At 41.4% G+C, this 17,284-nt stretch overlaps 1 protein-coding gene across 1 annotated transcript; it reads left to right on the plus strand.

The window, feature by feature from the left end:
- The first annotated feature begins 9,671 nt into the window (after nucleotides 1-9,671).
- Nucleotides 9,672-11,034, plus strand: LOC115740025 (uncharacterized protein At4g22758-like). The gene is made up of 2 exons (XM_030673373.2): nucleotides 9,672-10,289; nucleotides 10,669-11,034. The coding sequence occupies exons 1-2, from the start codon at nucleotides 10,043-10,045 to the stop codon at nucleotides 10,860-10,862; spliced, it is 441 nt and encodes a 146-aa protein (XP_030529233.1). The 5' UTR covers nucleotides 9,672-10,042; the 3' UTR covers nucleotides 10,863-11,034.
- Nucleotides 11,035-17,284: the final 6,250 nt, after the last annotated feature.

The following is a 17,284-nucleotide window of genomic DNA, read 5'->3' on the forward strand; positions in this document are numbered from 1 at the left end:
CCATCATCGCATTCGATAAAGATCCAAGTAATCTCGCAATTGATACGACCGAGCCGATCTGGAGGTTTTGATTAGGACCGTAATGAGGGCTAGGTCAAAGGTTTACAAAGGGGACTCTAATTGAGTCAAGGCTGCTGAAATGAATTTCTTCATCATCTGCTCCGGATTTACAAGTCAAGAATCCTGCAAAAATGAGAGAGAAATAATCTTGCTCGAACTTCTTCGAGTGATGCTTAAAATCATTTCACTCTACGTTAACTCAAGTGCCCTAATCGGAAGAGACTTTGGAGGGTTATAACGTAGGCTAGGATTGGGGACCGAGGAACGAAAAGGCTCGTTTTGGCTCGGAAATTAAATGAGAAGGGGCTTGACGTTGGTGATCATCGTTGACTAGTCACCGATCTTGGTCTTCTGGAAATGTCTTCGTAAAGAATACCATCATTGAATGAGGGATGGTAGTTTTCTACTGAAAATTGCACTTTGCAAACCGATTTCTTGGGGAGTCTTCTTCACAACAAGTGTCTGTCAAGGATTTGCAAGAGACACAATACAAACATGTACATGGAATTTACAACTTAACATGCAAAAATGTACATTCAAAATTCAGAAGTACTTTACAAATGAATGTACATTGGCCTTACTTTTGGTAGGCACTTTGCTTTTCCTATGCTTGAAATTTTCATATGAGATCGGCCTTTGCTTTTCTTACTCCCGACTCTCATTTTCCTTTTTTTTTTTTCCTTTTTTCGAGAAGAGATTTCTTTTCCTTTTTCTTTGAGAGCTCTTTGACATCTCTTTATTTTGCTTTTTTTTTGTTTTTTTTTTCGAGAGCGGGCCCTTCTCCTTTAAGCTAAGTTTGCCTCTCCTTTTTTTTACAATCCCATGATTTTGAACCAGGAATTACAACAAACATAAACATTTACAAAGAAAAATTATGTAAACATAAAAAATCTAGCATACAAGAAATGAGTCCATTCGGGAATTCTCTGTTGACCCGACCATCTCCAATTCTAATCCTTGGGAAAATGCTATCTTCGTCTTTGGAATGAGCAAATGATCACCAACGGGGGTTTAAGAAATGAATTTGCAGGCTCAAGTGGGCTATGCAAAGAATGAAGTGTATAGGATAGAGAAGTGAATGCTCTTCATCATCCTAAGGCACTTGAATTAAAATTCGAGTATAAATGCAAAGAAACACCCGAAGATTAATGTTAGTCCGAGCAAGAAAATTTCTAACCATTTACCTCGTGTTGCTGCTAGAATTAACCCGTCTGGATCCCAATGTGGGGTGGTTCTTAACGGGGGTAAAGAAATGAAACCACCGTTCAAAAGGGGTAATCAATGGATCACCTGTAGTGTTTGGGATAGAGAACTGAATGCCTCTGTCATTTCGGCTATCGTACCTTTTGCGAGAAAACCTTTTACCTTGTGAAATGCGGAACTTAGCCACCGTTCAACTCTCCTGAAAAAATGGGACGTGTTTGGGAAAGGATTGCCTTTCATCATCCCGCCCTGCCCCATTCCATACATTCGATGTATCTTATGTAGTTCATGTTCCTTATTCAGAGTTGGTAAATTAAACATGAGGAACAGTCATGCGCAAACTATGCAATGTATGAGTGTTTTTGAGCATATAAAATGCAGCAACTTTTTATCTTGGTGGACAGAATTCGCAAGCACATAAGAAACTTCTTAGGGGCGTGGATTGGGAGTTGCCCCTGCTCATGCAAATGAGTTGCAAAAATTCATTATACGGTTCGAGACATGAGATTGTCAAAGGCTCCAAGAATTTCTTATTTCATTAATTTTTCAGGGAGAATGGATACTTCCCTATCCGAAAAGGCGGTGACCCCTGTAAAAATCAAAAGGGAAAGCGTCAATGTACGTTCTCATGTTCTAAACGAGTTGAAACGATACTGCTTTACCCTTGTACGAATTTCTTGTGAACTTTGAATTGAAAAGATCAACTCATCTGGATCGGATTGTATGTCCTGAATGTTATTTCTCCAGGTTACGTAACCATCCGGGCCAAAACTTCAACCGACATCTTGGATCGCCAAGCAAAAAAAGTTTTTTTTATTAGTCTTTGTACATTGATGCCAAATCCCGGGATCGAACCCGGAACGCCTCGGACCATTGTCATTCCCCCAACCACTAGGTTGTGGTGATGTTAGCGTCCACGGTTGGTTCGCTTTTTGCTATATTGTTCTCAAAACAGTTGGCAATCCCCCGTCGAGAATAAAATAAGCATAATTTAGAGTTTGAAATGATCGAGAGCCAATTGGGACGATACGAAGGTACCCATCTTTGAGCCCGCTTGGTCTTTTACTCGTATTCTCCCAAGTAAGGCTATTCGGAATCTCTCTTTACGGGCGTTCGGAGGCATCATCCACAAATTGATTTGCTACAGGCCTAGCTTAACAAGGAACTCACGCATTTGATAAGGGAGGAGAAAATTCGCCCTTTAACTCTAGGCAAATTCTAGACAGCTAGAAAGTAAAAAATATCCCACGCGGGGGAACTATACATGGAATTAAAGAAGTATTCATGCGAGATTGGTTCCACCTCTCTTGCTGGCCATTCCAATGATCGACTGATTTTGTCTTGGATCATACACCAACGATCGTTGTTCAAGGATCCATAATCACTTGCTTCGGATCACAACTGCGGAGGTCCTTCACTCCGAACCGGGCTGATCAAGGTGGTGAGCTCATCATCAAAGTAATCTTCGATTGATACTCGAATTGGGTAGTGTTACTTGCTAACACTAGCGACGGATTTCCCACTTTGTTTTCACCGTGAGCGATCTGACTCTTTGAGCTTGAGCTTCCGCCGTTGCTCGGAAACTTGTAGGGATGATCAACTCGTCTCTTGCTATTGTTGTTGCGGTCGAGATCTTGAATTTCACCGCCAAGGGAGTTGGGTTTTACTTGCTTCGGTGCCGGATCGGCCTCGGAATCCAGCAGTTCGCTCTCGGGGATATCTAGGTTGGTTGCCCCCGGTAAGTCTTGGTAGCTTCTAAACATGTTGGATTGAAATACCTCTTCTTGCCTTTTGTTCACTCTACTCTCCGCTGTATGCTTACTCTCTCCAAATTCTTTTGAGTAAACATGTATGTTCCAGAGCCTCTCTTTTAACGTGGATGAAAACCACCAAGCCAGTGCTTCTCCCAAGATTTCGTGTTTCTCGCTCTGTCTTCTTCATTTCCTTCTGACATGGTGGGACCCTCAAATCTTTTCTGCAGTATGCTTGTCCCTCCTTTAATATGGCGGAACCTTTAAGTCATTTCGCAACTTTTTCGAATTCGTGAGCCTCAAGATGGTAGATCCATGATTCACGGACGAAACGTCCGTAGTTTTACCCGGATAATTAACTCGGCCCCCACAATAATTATTGCTATGACTTTTTCTGCCCTTTAAATTAGGATTTAACGCCGAGAAGATTATCGCTTTCATATCTTCATCTCCAACCTTCTAAGCACTCTTTCGCATCCACTCTTTTTAGCAGCTTCAGCAACAATGGCCTCCCTCCCCGCACACGTCTTCTCGGCTGAGGTTTTGGCCAAATGGGAGAAACTTTATAATCTCCTAGGCCAGGGTTACTCTTATATAGCCAACTATCCAGAGACCGAAGCTGAAATCCGTCTTATGTTTACGGATATGGACATTGCTTCTATTAAAGGTACCAAGCTAGAAGAGGAATATAGGATCTTCCCTACCCTCTTTACTAACTTCCTGGAGGCTTACAATCATGCTCATCAAGATGTTACTTTGGCTCATCTTGTGAGAGCTCGCTATCAGGATTGGTCGGACAACTTGATGTTGGCCGATCTTGTAGCCGACAATTATAAGAAGGCCCTTGACTACGGTAATGATCAAGTCTCACTGCTAATTCGTGAGAGGGGGAACTTGGTGGAACGTTTGGCCATGTCCCGGACCATCTTTGAGCGCGATTCGCTCAATATTGTTTTGAAATTCCAATGCACATGGCTGGAAGAAAGGCTGGACGATCCGACCCTGGATATAGCCCGCGGGAGAATGCTGATCCATGACTTGGAATTTTCTTTGTCGAGTATCACGAGGACAAGGTAGCCAAGCTTAAAGAGAAATGTGAGCTCCTCCTCTTTAAGTTGGCGGATCTCGATTCTCGGAGCGATCGGTGTAGGCGGAGTATCAACCGTATGGAGAGTCGGTTGAACTCTTTTGTGATGCTCATTAGGGCTCGGTTTGGCTTTACGTTCCCACCCCGATGATCTGTTTGTAAGGTTTCCCGCTGAATGAAATGGATGCAAGTTTTTGCTCATTTGCGTTTTGTTTTCGCATTATTCCTTCTTCCATATCTTTGTGATTTTATCTTGGTCGTCATATTTTTTTTGCAAGATAACCCCTTTACTTTATGGATATGTAAATCTCACGCTCCCGATGGTCAATTCAATTGGGCCGGAGAAACCCCCATTTGAAACAATCTCTCGAACAAACGAATGCCCGAATGTGAACAACTCGTGAATCTGTCTTAATATTATAACTTGATTATGACAACATGAGAGTAAATCAAGTATAATATTTTTTTACAACATCAGAATTGACTGGATTGGTAAAGACACGACCATCCATCTCGGCTAGAATCAAAGCACCACCGGGGAGCACCTTCTTTACTATATATGGACCACCATAGTTTGGAGCAAACTTCCCTTCGGGAGCGGGACTATTGGCAGCAATTTTCGCAAGACCAGGTCATTGATCCGAAAATATCGAGGCCGAACTTTTTGTTGAATGAATTAGCAACCCTCTGCTGATAACACCGGCCATGACATATAACCTTAAGTCTCTTTTCATCGATCATATTCAATTGGCTCACCCTTTCTTTGGATCCATTCAGCTTCGGTTAGCTCGGCTTGAGACAAGTATACATAAGGAAGGAATTTCCACTTCAACTCGGTAGAACAGCCTCTGCTCCATATACAAGAGAATACGGGGTTGCCCCGGTAGATGTCCGGATCGAGGTTCGATACGCCATAAGTGCAAATGGCAACCTCTCATGCCAATCGCGATAATTTTCAGCCGTCTTTGCTAAGATTTTCTTAATGTTCTTATTGGCGGCTTCTCTTGCTCCATTCATCTGAGGACGATATGTGGAAGAGTTCGGATGCTTGAACTTGAACAATTCGTCCATCGGCTTGTTGTTTAAGTTCGAGCCATTGTCGATGATTATGGCTTCAGGTGAACCGTATCGAACAATGATATCCCGGCGGATAAATTTCACGATATTTCGTGCCGTGATCGCTAAATAGGATGCGGCTTCGATCCATTTGGAGAAATAGTCAATCGCCACCAAGATGAATCGATGGCCATTGGATGTTTTAGGGTTGATAGGGCCGATAACGTCAATGCTCCACATAGAAAACGGCCATGGTTCGGATAAGCGATGCAACTCGTTCGGAGGGACATTAATCTTGTCACCATGAATCTGACATTTGTGACAACTCCGGACATGCTGAACCGGGTTGGAAGTCCCATCATACTTCTCGAAGTCGGGCATCTTGAACTTCTCCGACCTTGTGACCTTTGAAAAGATAGACAAGGTCAATCGCGGGGTATGTTGTGAGTCCCCTCAACCTCTCGGATCCTCTGTTCCATTTGGGCCAACAGCTTGGCCGCATCACCATTCAATCCGAGGGCCACGGGGCTGGCTTGAGGGATTGGGACTACGGGTGGCATGCTCGAGCTCACGCTTGTGATGATCACATCTTCTAGCGGCATTGTATGATAGGGAGCGACTTCCAAGGCTTTACCGGAGTTGTCCGCGGGAGGAATTAGAGCAGGAATGGTTAGCGGCGGGCTGGTGGTGGATGATTGAAGTTTGGCGGTGAAGGCGGCCATCATTTCCTCCATCTTTCGAGACATCATCCCTTCAAAGCGCTCGGTCAATGAGCCAAGTTTCTCGTCCGGGGCAGCACTGACGGTAGTGCTGATGTCGGCCATCTTCTTCGCGACCGATCGAGTAATATGTGGAGGATCTATGATAAATTACCTGTACGCAGTAACAAACCCAAAATGAGTACATGGAGCAAGAATAGCGAGCCGGCCCATGACATCCCTCTAGACTCAAACGAACAAAGTGATTATGACCAAAGGATTGAAACATGTAATTTTCAGTTTGTCCGCTTTTACGAAAAAATTCGTATTAATTCGCACGTTGATCAAAACATGTCCAAATTTTACGAGCTTGTAGTTGAGAAGGTGATGAACAACTTTTATGTTGGCCAATCGGACTAGAAATGCGCGGATCAAATCAGTTTAATGTGTCTTTCCAAAAAAAATCATGTTCAGAAAACTGTTATAACCGCATGTTGTTGAAAAAACGAAAGACCATCTTAAATTATGAATTTAATTCTGAAATTTTGTAAGATATTAGTTGAAACATAGGTCTACAACTTTCATGTTTGGCACTTACTCAAAGCTCGATCGTAGAATTTAGTAAAAATCGCACAACAGGAATAAGCCAAATCAGAATTGAGGACAACCGATGAAATTGTAAAAGCTGCGGAAGCAAAGTACGAAATTGGAAATAAGACAATGAAACTTCTAAACAATCAACCTAAACCATGGACCGGCCCAAAATAAAAATGAGATAACAGGGTACAAGAGATAAGAAATTACCGTTCATAGGAAGAAAATGTCAATCACAAAGACATGCGCATGAATCGTGAGTTTAAATCTTATTCTATCTATCCAAAAGGCTTTTGCAAAGTGAAATGATGAATGAAACGACATGTCGCAGCCTCGCGCACAGTCATCATGACTTGTCGCAGCCTCGCGTACAATAGTCATGACTAGTCGGGTCCAATCACTTCGGCTTGGTTCGGTCGACAAGGGCAATTCTCATGCATCGTAGCCTCACGTGTATGAGAACGACCCTTGAGCCATTTTTTGAAAAAATTTTCGGGATCTAGATGGGATAACCTTTAGCAAAACCTTACCGCCAAGGTTAAAGAAACATCTAAATACCATCTTAAAACTATTAGTGTGACCCAGGTCCTATCACGGGTTGTGTGCGATGTAGTGCAAATACTATAAATCATGCACAACAATTAAAGGCAAACACCGCTTCAATGATTCAAAAGTTAAATCACAATTCCAATTCACCAAGCCCGCAAAACAAAGGGTTAGCCAATCACTCCTCCCCTTATAACTCCCAATCTGCAAAAACATTTAACACCTAAGAATGAGAATTCAACCAAAGTTTGCCAAATCAAGTGATTCCTTTTTCATGAAATTATCTGGCCTAAGTCCTCTTTGGGTCCCCAGTGGAGTCGCCAAGCTGTCGCGACCTAAAAAAAATAAACGAGTTAATTTTCGGGCTAATGGATTATCGGGTTAATTAATTAACTAACCTAACTCGGACTCTCCCAAGTCCATACCAAATCGCAACTTAAGGTTCAAATAATTAACATGCAACGTGTTTTGAATTTGGAGTCGCCACTAATCATTTTTGGTAGGTTGATTAGAAACCTAAATAAAATAGCGGGAGAAAACTATCTTATTTCCGTGAACCGGAGATTTTGAATTCGGGGATTTGGTTACGCTAGATTACTCTAACGCCCTTTCGGTACCATTTTCATGAAAAATATTTGATTTGGCAATTTTGATGGATTTTACTTGAAATTCAAAGATGCAATTTTTTTGGTTTTTTCTTCTTTTTTATGGGGATGTAAAACATTGAACTTTGTACGATATACACCATGGGTGATTTAGAAAGAAAGAAAACGCAGCCAGTCACGAGTATTTATAAAAATAAATTAACATGTAATAATGCTAAAATTTGGAACACGTGGCATGTCTAAAATAAACAAACAAATGTTCAAACCAAACGATTACATTTTTGTAGATCGAGATAGAAAGGATTACCTTCTATTACACAAAATCTTACTCACATACACGTTATAGTTCCCTTCAAGATCTCGGAGTTGGAAGAACGCGGCTGTCGTCGAAAATGGCAAGCAATGGGGTTGTTGGGTGGTGAGAGGCGAAATATGTGTCGGGACTCGTCGAAGATGATGCTCGACTAAAACTCTTTTCTTCACTCTCGAATTTTCTCTTCTAATTTTTCTCAAGAACTTTCTTTTTCCTCTCTAAAAATTCCTCTCAAAAACTCTCTCAAAACTCTCTTAATTCTCTTCCACTCCCCCCTCTAGAGCTCTCTACATTCTCTATCACCAAAATTCTCTTCCTCAATTCTCAAGAACTCTCCCTCTTTTATAGCCAAATTTCTCCACCATTCATTCTTCATCTTCATTTCTTCACCTTCCATTTTCATCTTCCCTTCTTCATCTTCATTTCTTCACCTTCCATTTTCATCTTCCATTCATCACCTTCCCTTCATCATCTTCCCTTCTTCATCTTCCCTTCTTCATCTTCTTTTGGTATTTGCAATACGGTCCCCGAAGTTCCAAGTATTTGCAATGCAGTCCCTGAAATTTTAAGTATTTGCAATACGGTCCCTGAAGTTTCAAATCTTCTCGGTGTATTTTTCCATCCCGTGCCTAGTCTAGACGCATGCTAAATTAAGTGTTCTGCTTGCCCAATTATATGCCAATGCAATGTACGCTAAAAATAAATATGTGAGATGATTTTTATTTAGAACTAAAATTAGTTCTAATTTTTATGCAAAAAATAGATTAGTCAAAATTTAGGCGTCAACAAAGCCGGCGTTAAAAGACCGCGGTTTTCCGGCATGCGGCCGACAACGTTTCGTTAATTCCACGGTATCCCCACGACAAAATAATTAGGTCCGTATTTCATGCACGCGAAGGACAAAGCACCTTCGATTAATTTTTAATTTGATGCCGCCGAAGAAGGAAGATGGCGATGGATATTTGATTTTTCAAACGTTTTGACAGCTACGTTCGTTCCCGTGACGAAGGACCGGATGGATTTTTCTCGAGGCTGCTTTGTGATAAAGAGCAATAATCTCGACACACGTAGAATTTTCAAATTCAGCGGAATTCGTGGTAAGCGACAATAGCTCGATACAACAATACCAATAGGAAAGTTAAAAACTCATCTCTATCTCTCGAGCGAATATTGACATCGCGAGTGCCCGAACTTTTGATCGCTTTATAATTTAGCACCTAAACTTTTCTTTCCGTTCAATCAAGTACCTCGATCTTTAACTACTTATCAATGTAAGGCCCCCCCGTTTAAAATCGCGAACGGAAAAATTGTCGGTCTGAACACTAACACCATGGAATCGCCATTGATGGTCTACATTGGCATTCAATGTGTGGCCTCTCGAGAAGTTTAGGACCGAATCTTTTAACGCCAATCTAGTCCTAAATCTTTTGACGATTTGCCAATTTAGCCCTTTCGGTCAATCTCGGAGGGAAATCGCCGACGTGGTGGTCAACGTCACCACCGATCGGTCGCACTACATAGGGCAGTGCACGTCTATGTTTGCGATTTTCAGCCAAAATTGGCTAGAAGGACTAAATCATTAAAAGATTTACGACTAAATTGAAAAAATTGAAAATTTTAATTAAGACTGAATCGATCATTATAGAAAAGGATTAAACGCAATTTATTTAAGGAATGTCTCACGTGAAGTCAAACTGGCAAACTTGAGATACAATTTTGATGTGGATTCCCCCACCTCCTTAAATACCATCGCCCCATAAGAGGAACCATTCGTTCACCAAACCTGAAGACTCCCCGTCAGTCTTTCTTTAGTCCTTCCCTTTCCTTCAATCTCTCGCCGGAATCACTCGCTTTCTCAATCAACGGCGAGATCAAGGAGGCGTCGTGAATGGTGGGAATCTCAACCGACGTGGAAGACCGGGGTTTGATGCTCTCCCTCTGCGATCTCCACCGGAGGGGGGCGAGCTCACGCGTTTTCGCTTTTGGCTCCTGCAAACAAGGCTGGTACTATCGCTGCCTTGGCCCCGACCCCTGAATTCTAACGTAGTAAATCCGCTTAGGCTTTCGGAGGCGAGGGAAACGTTTCTTTTTTTGTTTGTTTTGGTTGAGTGTGGAGCGAGAGGGGGAGAATGCAGATCCATAACGGCAAGCAGCAGAGGAAGAGCCAGGGCGCGAAGGGTAACGTGGGCAGGTTGCTGATAAGCATCAACGTGGCGGGGAGCCCCGGGCCGATCCGGTTCGTGGTGAGCGAGGACGAGCAAGTGGGCTCGGTCATCTCCACGGCCTTGCGATCCTACGCTCGCCAGGGTCGCCTCCCGGTACTCGGGTCCGACCCCGGCGACTTCTTGCTCTACTGTGCCAACGCTGAATCAGATGGTAAACGCATACAGCCTTTTTTCCACCCCCATCTCAGTTTTGAACGCTCGCTCTCCTTTCTTTCTGTTCTATCTGAACGTGGTTTCGGCTGATGAATCCAAGTTATTTTTTTATACAAGTTCGACGAATTTTGAGGTTAAATCCCACAGAATCAACCAGAGTTCTGCTCCTTTTAGTTAGAACTTTGCTAAAACTTATATCAGCAACCAAATGAAAGATTATTACAGTTCTCGTGTGCCTCGAATGATCGATACTATCTATACATTAGAAATCAAAATATACTTCGTTTTTCCTAACAAAAGAAGACGAAGCTTAAAGAATAAGGAGAAGCCCTATAGAAGACCCCCATATGATTGTTGCTTGTTGTTCTTTGATGCAGCTCTGAGTCCATGGGAGACGATCGGATCACGGGGGGCTCGGAATTTTCTTCTCTGGAAGAAGCAGAAGGCGGAGGAGGCTAACGAGGCAGGCAACCCGCCGGCGAGTCCGAAGGGGAGATGGAAGTCGTGGCTTAATAAGTCCCTCAATCTCAAGATTCCTTCACATCAGTCACCACATGACAAATATTTTTAGCTCTCTGTATCCATATTGCAGATTTTGTCAGTTTCTTGGATTTCTTTTCATAGTTGCTTTTGGTTTTTGTCGTGAGGAGACAGAGAAAACATCCTCGTTCCTGAATTTATATGCTTTCCATTTGCAACTCTGTACACATTCGTTAATGCTATAATATAAACTCAGTTCTAAAGTTCGAGGATCAAGTCTCAATTATCGACAAGCTCGCGGCTGTGACATTAGGTTGAAAAGTACTCTACTTTGTCCGTCGCCGCAAAATGCAGCAACCTACGCCGGATGTTACCAGCCAAAGCGAATATTCTCGAGAGTGATGGCTGTAGAGACTTGGAAATAGCCGCCTTCTGATGCTGCAGGCAAAGAAAGTATGCCTCGAGGCACTCGCCGCCGGTCTCGGACCACAAGGTCGTACTCTAAGCACGTGTAGAACCGCGTAATCAGTATGAGCTCATAGACCACGATGCCAATCGCCTGTAAGCCTCCGTTCACAGCGATCCTCTCGTCAGTAAGTAGTCTCTTTCACGAGCAACGAAGGAAGGATCGAACACGCTCTTCTCTCATCTCATCATCTGGAACGGCTACGACGCCCCCCGCTCTCTTCCTCAAACAAGCGGCATTCATGTCGTTTCATGGTCCCGTAGTCCCGAACCGCCCCCGCGATTGTCGGGTCGACATGAAAGTGTCCCAAACCGATCGAACGTGTTCTTCTCTTTACCATCACGAAGTTCCCGCGACTTCGTTCGTTTGATTCGCCCGCTTGGTCGCTTCTGCATCATGTGGATCGGCGTCGTCCACATTGCCGCAGACCGATCTCAGCATGTAAATGGGCCTTGCGATTCCAGAACCGATGGGGCTCAGAGAGGATAGGAAGAGGACAGGGGAGAGCAAGGTTGAATTTGCTTCGGGGACTCGAGTCCAGTATCATCACTTAAGTTAGGGGCCCAATAGGAAGAAATATCTCCACTTTCCTAAGTCGACAGTTCTTCGTAATTCCGAACAAGTCAATGAAATAACATGGGATAATCACTCATCTCTGTGGCCCGTATTGGTCATACGTATTCATGAATAAAACTTTCTATTTGTTTCGCCGAAATTTCTCCCGCGGCGAAATATCTTTTCCCCTGAAAGCAGTTCTTCACTTTTTAATCAAGAAAGACATGGTTCCCAAGCCAACTCTGAACAGAAAGTATCGTAGGGAAACAACCAACAACCAATTTGATTAAAACGGGAAAAAGTAGGAACACAAATAATGCTGAAATTCATTCAATGACAAGATCTGGTGATACAAACTCGATAAAGTAACCAAACGTTAACAAACTATGCAGGAATTTAATCGACTACATAGTTAGAGAAAGCATAGCACTATACCGGAATTTAATCCACGGCATAATACTCAAGATAGAGACACGTGCCGGAATTTAATGGACGACACAAATATGAAAACTACAGCTAAGAAAGATAAAGTGTGATACACGAAAACAAAGATAAAGTAAGTTTTGCTTGATTCGTGTGCTCTTGACCCCAATTGTCCTGTCAATTTTAAATTTCGAAATGGCATTTCAAAGCTTTTTTTTTTTTTTTTATAAATTATCGTCACCGATGCTTATATCAACAGCTACCAATCGTCCGCCGTCATATTTCAACACCTAAATCTGTGGTGTTGGTGAATATCAATGTTGATTAAGATATGTTGATCCTTACGCTTGTTGATTAAATTGACATACGCGCATCAAGATTCACGTGTCATGCACGTGATTGCCTATACTCCCGTGCAATTCATGTGTTCGTTCGTATTCTTGTGTCAGGCATGCACTTATTGACGATCGGATTATTTTGTGTGAACAATACTATAGATCATATTGTATGAAGCCAACGGTCAAATTTGATTTTTAATTTTCAATTGCGTACGACGCACGGGAAGAACTAATATATATATATATATCTCTCTTTGGTGTTAGAGTACATTTCCAGTTACAATAAAAGAAAAGGGGTTGAGTACATTTGGTGCTTGACCTCGCTTAATTGTTAACTTGCTGTAAACACGATTAGCCAATAAGAAAGAATGCCAGAAACTTGCTTTATTCGATGATTAAGGATCAATGACGAGATTATTTAACAGAAGCTATCACTCATTCGAAAAGGAACCAATCTTGACTCCTTTCGTACAGGACTTGGCAATCTCATGTTGTGGCGTGCTAGCGAAGGGGAAAAAGAAGCACCAAAAGAAAAGAAGAAGACATCATAAGCACTAACGATCAGAATGATGCTGAACTATAAGCGCTCCAAAAACACTTGTTAACAGATTCTGTTATCTGCGCATAAAAGATAATATCTATCTTAATTGCTCGAAGATTGAATACGAGTGTATGTATGCGCAGAGAGATGAGGCGTACCCACGTTCAATTTCAGATTACAAAATGCAAGTGATCTAGTTCGGATTTGCATTTTACTCGTTTCGTGAGTTTAATGACGGACTATATTTCATATAATCTACTTTAAGACGGGCTTTTCTAGTCATTACGGGTCTTTTAGTCTACCATCTGAGTGGAAACTTCTCCTGGCCGTCGCCGTCAACCTTTGCTGTAATGCTTAGATGGAATATGCTCCTGTTGGAGGTGAGTGTAGGGAATGTGCTTGACCACGCTTTGACCGTTCGTGTGGATTTTGTGGACTAAAATTTCGACCAAACGGTGATCTGACCAGAGAAAAACGAGCGAAGAAGCAAAGAGCGAGAAAGTAGGTTGGAACGATGGAGATGGTCAAAACGGAATTTTTTATTTGAAAGACGGCGGATCATGCACGCTGAAAACATATGGATCGGTATTGCAGCACGAACGGTTCGATCCTGATTGACGGCAACCCATTCCACGAGTGGGTTTGACTGAACGGTCGATGACGACTCGAGGGATCGATTTGGTGGAACGTGGAAATTTCAGCGCCCTCCCCCTCCCCGTGTGCACTATTTGCGGCAAATCATCCGGTGGAAAGATGATTATTCGCCGATGCTCCCCAATACTTTGGCGAAATTCGGCAAGCGGCCCTAGGTTTTCGAAGACTCTTCTCCTTTGCCCCTCGTCGGAGACGAGAGAGCCCGGCCCCAGTCTTCGAGAGGATCGGAGCCTCTGTGTTCCACGACGAGCACTCCAAGGGGAACATCTCTGGCGAATCTCGTCCGGGGTTTCGCGGCGCTTTAAGCCCCAAATGAAATTCATCGAAAGACGGGCACCCTCAAATTTGAAGGTGTCGATCTACTCGCTCATTGATCCTCGAACCCCCGAGATCCTTAAGTGCTCTATTCGCGTAGCTCCCCCGATGGGAATAAGGGGGTCGGGACCATCTTCGCCCTCGCGGTTCGACGGGTCGGGGGCATAAAGTTAAAATTTTCGAAAAGTTTAAGGGGATATTTGTCGAATTTCGTCAAAGTTGGGGAAGCGTTCGTGAAAATCTCTCAGGACAACGTCGCAGTGTACGCAATTTACACATTGTAATGTTCATCATCATAGGCTGATGGAGTGACAGATGGTCCAACAAGGAGATGAGCCACTCCATGGGATGTCGTGGACCAGAAAACGATCACGAAGAATATGGAGATAACCCCACCAAATTCGACAATTTTTCTACCTTAGATAATGTCGAATTGACTCTGCAAACCAATGGTCCCAAAAGGGAAAGAACAAAATTGAACTTCCGTTCTAGGGGATGATCCAATAATTGGAGAGAGCAAAGGTGACGTCCCGAGCTCGACTTGATAAGTTATTTACATATTAAATCATGCATTATTCTGACAGTTTAAACTTTTAAAATAATTAACGATGAAAAAGAAATTGAACTCATGCGAGTGAAAATTCGACAAAAAAAAAAAGAAGGAGACGAAACTCGATCAATAAGATAAAATCGATACATTACTACCCCTAGATCTAATGTCTAGATCCCTTTTCTTATGGATGATAACATGTGGAGAAGGGGAAATTGAGTGGAACACGTAAGTCCTTTGGCAACTAGATTCCAATACTTTTCTAAAATGCGTTTGTTTCGTGAAAACTTCGAGATTTGAAAAAAAAAATTGAAAAATGATCGTATTTATCACTTACAAAAGCAAATTAATGAAAAATATTTTTATCACCTATAAAAATAACTAGTCATAAATTATTGTCGATAAGATAATTGACTAATTTTTCTAAGCAATGTAACCAGCTATTTTTTGAAAAAATATTTTCCCAATTTTTCCGTACAACAATAGTATAAATTATTCGACTAGAACAATACTGCGATGGTGAGTCGAGAAGTCATTTTCATATCATCCTCTCCAAAAATTTTGCAAGTTTCGAACAAGAAATTTATTTTTTCACGAAACGACCATGTCTATTTCGATTAATATAATGAATTATTTCTATTAATTTGGGTCGAAGAAGCAATTGCCAAAATGACCGGCTATACTCCTCACCTTTCCATATACAAGATGATTCCAAGGAAAATGTTTTCTAGTTTTTCCTAGGGAAAAAACCAGCAAAAACCCCAAATTATATCCATTGTGACACATTTACCCTAAACTTTTCTTTGTGTCGCAAAAAATCCCAAAATTTTATCCATGAAGCACATTTACCCCAAACTTATACTAATGTGACACATTTACCCAAAAAAAAAAATTTGTGACACTAAAAATTCTAAACTTGTATTCGTGTGACACATTTATCTCAAAATTTAGGGCAAATATGTCACAAGCCTATAAGTTTGGGATTTTTTGTGTCACAAAAAGATAATTTGGGATAAATGTGTCACACTGATATAAGTTTAGAATTTTTTGTGTCATAAAAAAAGTATTTAGGGTAAATATGTCACACGAGCACAAGTTTGGAGTTTTTTGTGTCACAAGAAAAATTTTAGGGTAAATGTGTTATAGTGAGCATAGTTTAGGATTTTTGATGGTATTTTCCCTTTTTCCTATAAGTGTGCTAAGATAGTATAGACAATACAAAGTAGGATGAGGAAGCACGTTGAGGGGTTAATAGTTTTTGTGGTTACCGTGTTTTGTACAAGCTCATTCAATTTCACATTAAGCTCTGTTTGTTTCCCGAAAAATAATTTTCAGGAAAATGTTATTCGAATTTTTTGGCATTTGGTTCGCGAAAAATAAGCTAGCCAAGGAAAAAAATTTCAACTCAAAAAAAAAAAATCCATTCAAAAGTGGGAAAATGCTTTCCTCTTTCTCATGGGAGAAAAATATTTTTCCTCATATTTGTTCCATCAATTCCTTTATATTCATTTTTACTATTTTTTATTTTTTTTTTCTTCTTTTCTTTTCTTTTCTTTTTTCTTGCTCCTTCCTTCGCCCATAGCTCCTTCCTCCTTCTTCCTCTGTCAACCGGAGACCTCGACTACGGCTAGTAGCCCAGCGATTGGCTAAGACGTGGGCCGACGAGCCCTAAGCTTGCTAGATCCATGTGAGCTCGAGCTCGAGGCTCATTCGATCCAGATGAGCCCGAGATCACCGGGACCGGCCAATCTCGAGCTCTCCGGTGGCCAGTCATTGACCATCGCCGTTGCCGACGATTGGCCAAAATCAAAAAGGAAAAGAAAAGAAAATAAAATAAAAAGAAAAAGACAAATAATTACAAATTTGAATTCTTTTAAAAAATGGCAAGAAAAAATAAAAAATAAAAAAATTTATTGTAAAGAGTGTATGGAAGAAAATAAAATCTGATTTTCCATACCAAATGACGGAAAAAGAATTTAGGTCTTTTTCATATGAAAATATTGTCATTTCCTTGGACAGTAACTTTCCGAAAAATAATTTCTGAAAATTTCACATTTTTTGTGAAACAAGCGGAACCCGATAATTATTAAATATATTGATAAGATTGAAGCAAGCTCGCGAGCTTTCATTTGCTATGGTATGAAAAAAAAATATATTCATTTCAATTGCATTCAAATGAATTTTAAATAATTTATAAGAGTTATGGTAAATGTTTTTTTTTTCATGCTTTTCCTTGGAACTCTAGAGAAAGTTACAATCAATAAAATTAGGATTCCCTCATTTAGGATCTCTAGAGGAAAGGATCAACTTGGTAAAATAGACATATTTGTGAAGATGTGGGCTACCTGCAAAGGAGCATGAGCCTAAAACCCATTTTTGTCTTTACTTTCGGAAACTAAAGGTCTGTATGGTATCGTTTCTGTTCTTGGGAACATATTTGGAACATAAATTTTTTTTTGTATTTCTGTTCTCGGCTACAATTTTCGGGAACAAAAACGCGTTTGGCAAGTACAAAAAAAAAAAACACTTTTTTCACTAAAAAGAAGGATCTATAACCGGCGGCGACGGCCGCTTTAACTCCTAACCGACGATGGTGAGCGATGGTAGCTTGCACAAGCTCGCCCTCAAGTTATTTCTAAAAAGTGTTCCGAAACCCGGAAACAAGTTTTTG

The sequence above is a fragment of the Rhodamnia argentea genome, chromosome 5 (assembly GCF_020921035.1).
Source record: "Rhodamnia argentea isolate NSW1041297 chromosome 5, ASM2092103v1, whole genome shotgun sequence".
Classification (NCBI taxonomy): domain Eukaryota; kingdom Viridiplantae; phylum Streptophyta; class Magnoliopsida; order Myrtales; family Myrtaceae; genus Rhodamnia; species Rhodamnia argentea.